The sequence below is a fragment of the Protobothrops mucrosquamatus genome, unplaced genomic scaffold (genome assembly GCF_001527695.2).
Source record: "Protobothrops mucrosquamatus isolate PMUCROS unplaced genomic scaffold, P.Mucros_1.0 scaffold6747, whole genome shotgun sequence".
NCBI classification, from domain to species: Eukaryota; Metazoa; Chordata; class Lepidosauria; order Squamata; family Viperidae; genus Protobothrops; species Protobothrops mucrosquamatus.
This window is the reverse complement of record NW_015392562.1, coordinates 1-5,626: the sequence shown is the minus strand read 5'-3', so window position 1 is coordinate 5,626 and position 5,626 is coordinate 1. Positions and strand designations below refer to the sequence as shown.

At 45.8% G+C, this 5,626-nt stretch overlaps 1 protein-coding gene across 1 annotated transcript in view; it reads right to left on the bottom strand.

Annotated features, from left to right (window-relative positions):
• LOC107300354 (glutaredoxin domain-containing cysteine-rich protein 1-like) overlaps nucleotides 1-5,416 on the bottom strand; it is a 14,338-nt gene extending 8,922 nt beyond the window's left edge. The window contains exon 1 of the mRNA XM_015829687.1: nucleotides 5,021-5,416. Within this exon, the coding sequence (XP_015685173.1) occupies nucleotides 5,021-5,416 (396 nt within the window). The remainder of the gene's footprint in view (nucleotides 1-5,020) is intronic.
• Between the last annotated feature and the right edge of the window lie 210 nt (nucleotides 5,417-5,626).

Genomic DNA, 5,626 nt, shown 5'->3' with positions numbered 1-5,626 from the left:
GAAGGAAAATGGGAGGGAAGGAGGAAAAGGGAAGGGAAAGGGGAAGTGGAAGTGGAAGGGGGCGGAAGGAAGATGGGAAGAAGGAAGATGGGGAGGGAGGGAGGAAGGAAGGAAGGAGGGAAGGAAGGAAGCGAGAGGGAGAGGGGGAGAAGGAAGAAGGAGGAGGAAGGAAGAAGGAAGCTAATTTTTTGTGGCCCAGGCCCAGAATGGACTTCCGGAAGTGGCATCCACACAGAGAACCAGTTCTTCACCTGTTTGAATCCCACCACTGGACCAGCCTGTCATACCGCTTCTCAATTTCATCCCGGTTGACTTGACTTACGGCAAGTCACGTAAGCAAGGTTAAAAAGAGTAGAGGGAGGACCTCAAAAGAAATTGAGGAAGGGTCTCTGCGTCGCCCTGTCGTACAGGCAGTCCTCAACTTACAACCGCTGGTTTAGTGACCGTTTGAAGTCGCAAGGGCACCGAAAAGGCGATTTACGACCGTCCCCGTGCTCAAAACTCAGATGCTTGGAAACCGGCTCGTATTTATGACGGCTGCAGCATCCCGGGTTCGCACGATCCCCTTTTGCGAGGCAAAATCAAAGGGGAAGCCAGATTCACTTAGCAACCGTGTTACTCAACGAACAACGGCAGCGAACCGCTCCACAAATGCGGCCAGACGGTCATAAAACGGGACAAAAATTCACTCAACACACCGTCTTACTTCGGAACAGAAATTTCGGGTTTCTCAGGTGTGGTCATAAGTCAAGTCTGCATTTATCCTTATCTGAGGTGTGTGTGTGTGTGTGTGTGTGTCCTTTTAACTGTCTGGAGGCAGCCTTTTCCCAACTTCCTTTCGATAATGTGGGAAGCGGCGTTTGGGATTTTTGAATTATTTAGGGGATTTCTTTTAATTTTTTATCACTGTGGCCTCCCAGCAGACGTGGCATTTTCACAGAAGCATCCTTGGCTGCTGGAAAAGGGAGAGTTTAAATAAGGCTGAGGTTCTTAATTAGCCCGCGATGCTTTATTCGTAGCCCCCGGTTCAGATGAGGACATATGCTAATTATTGAAAGAAGGCAGCATTCCAAAAAGGATATATTTTTTAATGATGGTTTTTATTGTGCTGCCTGATTTCTTCGGCAACCCAAAGGAATAGTCCAACGGGAGTAGGGGAGGGAGACATGGTGGGGGGTGGGGAAAAGGATGAATTATAAGACTTCTGCATGGGAAATATACTTCTCCCCAGAGTCCATTTGATGTACATCTTTCTTGGCTTCGGGGGAAGTGTTTTTATTCGTGCATTTCAACGTACCCCAGGGGTGTAATAAAGCAGATATATTTCATCGTTATGTGAGTCTGCCATCTTGGATTTCAAAACACATTTGCCAAGGATTTTCTAAGGAGAAACAGAGACTGGCACCCACCTCGGAATAACAGAACGGGAAGGGATCTTGGAGGTCTTCTAGTCCAACCCCCTGCTCAGGCAGGAAACGCTAGACCATTCCAGACAAATGGCTGTCCAATCTATTCTTTAAAACTTCCAGTGTTAGAGCATCCACAACTTCTCACTGTCAGGAAGTTTCTCCTTAGTTCTAGGTTGCTTCTCTCCTGGATGAGTTTCCATTCGTTGCTTTTTTCCTGCCTTCAGGTGCTTTGAAGTAGAGCTTGACTCCCTCTTCTTTGGGGCAACCCCTGAGATATTGGAAGACTGCTATCATGTCCCCCCTCGTCCTTCTTTTCAATAAACTGGACAGACGCAATTCCAGCAACCGTTATAGAAGAATAGAATAGAGTAGAGTAGAGTAGAGTAGAGTAGAGTAGAGTAGAGTAGAGTAGAGTAGAGTAGAGTAGAATAGAATAGAATAGAATAGAATAGAATAGAATAGAAAAAATAGAATAGAAAAAATAGAATAGAATAGAATTAAAGAATAGAATTAAAGAATAGAATAGAAAAGAAAAGAATAGAAAAGAAAAGAGTAGAGTAGAATAGAATAGAATAGAAAAGAAAAGAATAGAGTAGAGTAGAGTAGAATAGAATAGAAGAGAATAAAATTAAAGAATAGAATTAAAAAATAGAATAGAATAGAATAGAATTAAAGAATAGAATTAAAGAATAGAATAGAGTAGAGTAGAGTAGAGTAGAGTAGAGTAGAGTAGGGTAGGGTAGGGTAGGGTAGGGTAGGGTAGGGTAGAGTAGAATAGAATAGAATAGAATAGAATAGAATAGAATAGAATAACAGAGTTGGAAGGCACCTCGGAGGTCATCTAGTCCCCTGCTCAGGCAGGAAACCCTGTACCATTTCAGACAGGTGGCTGTCCAGTCTCTTCTTAAAATCTTCCAGTGTTGGAGCATTCACAACTTCTGGAGGCAGGTTGTTCCACTGGTTAATTGTTCTCAGTGTCAGGAAGTTTCTCCTCAGTTCTAGGTTGCTTCTCTCCTTGATGAGTTTCCATCCGTGGCTTCTTCTCCTGCCTTCAGGTGCTTTGGAGAAGAGGTTGACATCAACATTCCAAAGTGCCGACACTCTTTCTCTCCTGCTTCTTCAAAATCCATCTTTCCCTTCCCTAGAGCATCACCAGCAAAACCACAGCATGCTTCTGCACGGCCATCAGCTTTATTAAGGCAATTCGTCCTCGGCCCACGGCCACAATGGAGCCCAAAAATTTCCGCCGCTAAGTGAAACCTTGGTTAAGCAAGTTTGGCTCCGTTTTACGACCTCCTTTGCCGCCGTAGTTCAGCGAATCGCCGCAGTTGTTAAGTTCGTAAGAAGATTACGAAGGGAATTTGGCTGCCCCCATTTGACTTTGCTGGTCGGAAGGTCGCAAAAGAGGATCGCGTGACACACACACACACACACCCCGGGAACTCTGCGACCGTCATAAATATGAAACCAGGGGCCAAGCATCTGAATTTAGATCACATGACCGTGGGGATGGCGCAACGGTCGTAAGTGAAAGGCAAAAGCCGTTCTTTTGAAGACAGCAAAGTCCACATTTTGGACAGAGAAGACCACTGGTTTGAAAGAGGGTTCAAAGAGGCCATCTAGTCAAAACTGAACAGCCCTCTTTCAACAGAGGGGGGGGATACGACATCACCTATCTCCAGTCTACCACACAGCCCTTTCAGCAGTTCCAAGAAGGCTCCACACCCGTTTGCACCACTCAGGTGACCCTGAGGAGACAGGTAAACCTCCAAGTGGCCTCAACAACCCTCTCAAAGGAGGCAAACCACCAGCTGTCTACAAGGAGTATAAATCCTTCCCTTCCTCCACCATCTAGTCAGAGCTGAAGAAGCTTCTGGGATGAGAAGCGAAACGTCCTCAAAGAAAAATGAGAAAGTCCAGTTTCCTCCTGAAAAAGCTTCTTTGGGAGAAGGATGAAAGGGAAAGAGGAAAAGGAAGATGAGATGGAAGGAAGGAAGGAAGGAGAAGATAGGAGAGAGAGACAGAGACAGAGAGACAGAGAGAGAGAAAGAGGAGGAGCAGGAAAGAAAAAGGAAGAGGAGGTGAAGGATAAGGGAAAGAAAGAAGAGGAAGAAGAAGAAGGAAGAGGAGGAGTTTTTTTCAAATGGCCTCAATGACTCTCTAAAAGGAGGCAAAAGACCAGCTCTCTGCAAGGAGTATAAATCCTTCCCTTCCCCACCATTCAATCCGAAGCTGAAGAAGCTTCTGGGATGAGAAGCGAAACGTCTTCAAAGAAAAACAAGAAAGTCCAGTTGCCTCCTGAAAAAAAGCACCTTTGGGAGAATCTCCATAAATCTGTATTTTAAAAATTAAGTCTGGCTAATTCCATCTCACTTATTTGGGAGCTGAAAGACAAGTCCCCCAACATCCCAACACAGCCCCCTTATCTACTAGAGGGAAATCCATCTCTCTGCCCCAGAGGGAGAGCAGTTCAAATTCCTTCTCCTTGGATGCAGCTGAATCACATGTGGACTAGCATCATGGAGCCTTGTTCTCCATCCTGCAATACAAAACCCAAAGAACCAGCCCAGCAGTTGTTATGTCACCTTTTTTTTTTCCACGCTTGTTTTTAGAGTTCACACCCAAAGGAGGTAGAAAGGTGTTGTCATGGCAACTGCGTCCCCCCATCAGGAAGATGAAGGGGAAGAGGTTGCCATGGCGACTTTCCCCTCCACTTTAGGATTCATCAAGAGGGAAGTCTGAAAAGGTAAATCACCTCGCGCGTGCAGTGGAAGCGCTTTCTAGGGAGATGGGAGAGAGCCCGCTTTTCCCACGTCTACTTTGTCGTCCCTGCGAAAAACGGTCGTAAGTCGCATTGTTAGTGCCGTCGTAACTTTGAACGGTCACTAACTGAAGCGTTGTAAGTCAAGGACCACCTGTATAACTCCTTGGGTTGGGTGGACAGCATTAGGAAGCGAATTGGCTAAAACTCTGATCTGTCTGGAAACCATTACATGAAACGGCATTTATTTATTTTTATTTTTATTTTTAAATGGATTGGAATGTTTAACAGAAACAGATGGGATCCTTTTCCCCATGTGAAATTGGTTGAATAATAATAATAATAATAATAATAATAATAATAATAATAATAATAATAATAATAATAATAATAATAGAGTTGGAAGGGACCTTGGAGGTCATCTAGTCCAACCCCCTGCTCAGGCAGGAAACCCTACACCATTTCGGACAAATGGCTGTCCAGTCTCTCCTTAAAAACTTCCAGTGTTGGAGCATTCATAGCTTCTGGAGGCAGGTTGTTCCACTGGTTAATCGTCCTCACTGTCCTAAAATTTCTCCTTAGTTCTAGGTTGCTTCTCTCCTTGATCTGTTTCCATCAGTTGCTTCTTGTCCTGCCTTCAGGTGCTTTGGAGAGCAGCTTGACTCCCTCTTCTTGGGGGCAGCCCCTGAGATATTGGAAGACTGCTATCATGTCCCCCCTCGTCCTTCTCTTCATTAAACTAGACATACCCAATTCCAGCAACCGTTCCTTATATGCTTTAGCCTCCAGTCCCCTATTGAGAAGGGAAGCAGAGAAAGGGATCAAACAAGAGCAAAACCCCTCCACTTACCTCAAAGACTTTGCCTAAGTTGTCAAAGAGGACCTGGCCAGCGCTGACTTTATGCTTGACCCCTCTAACCGTCCCGTTTTTGCTGAGGATGTTGATCCATTTGGTACCAAACCCCCTATCTTTGGAGGCCCTCACAAAGGAGAACATGTCCCCTGTCTCCGTCTCATTCTCATCCCCTTCGGAGCTGAGGTGTCCGTTGTTCTGTCCATCCGACCCACTGAGACGGCTGTTGGGGTCGGTTTCCGAGCTGCTGGTATACTCCGAATCCAAGGAGTCAGAACTTTCTCCATCGGTGTAGACCTCCTTCAGGATTCTTCCGCTGTGGGAAGAGGCGATGCGGAATCGGACTTTCCGCGGAGGCCTACCCTCCTCAACCAGGGTGTTCCTCTTCAACATTGCCCTATCCGTCGACGGGACCCGCTTACATCATCCCGGTTTAGTTTGTCATTAGAGAGCGCCAGATTCTCACACTTATAACAATATCATAGTTGTCTTCCAGTGACAACAGGAGAGCTGACGTGAAGCCACCCGCTAAAGGAAAGAGGATGCCGGAGACGTTAACCGCACCGTTCTGCACTGAATTATGGATGGCCCGGTGTGCTATGG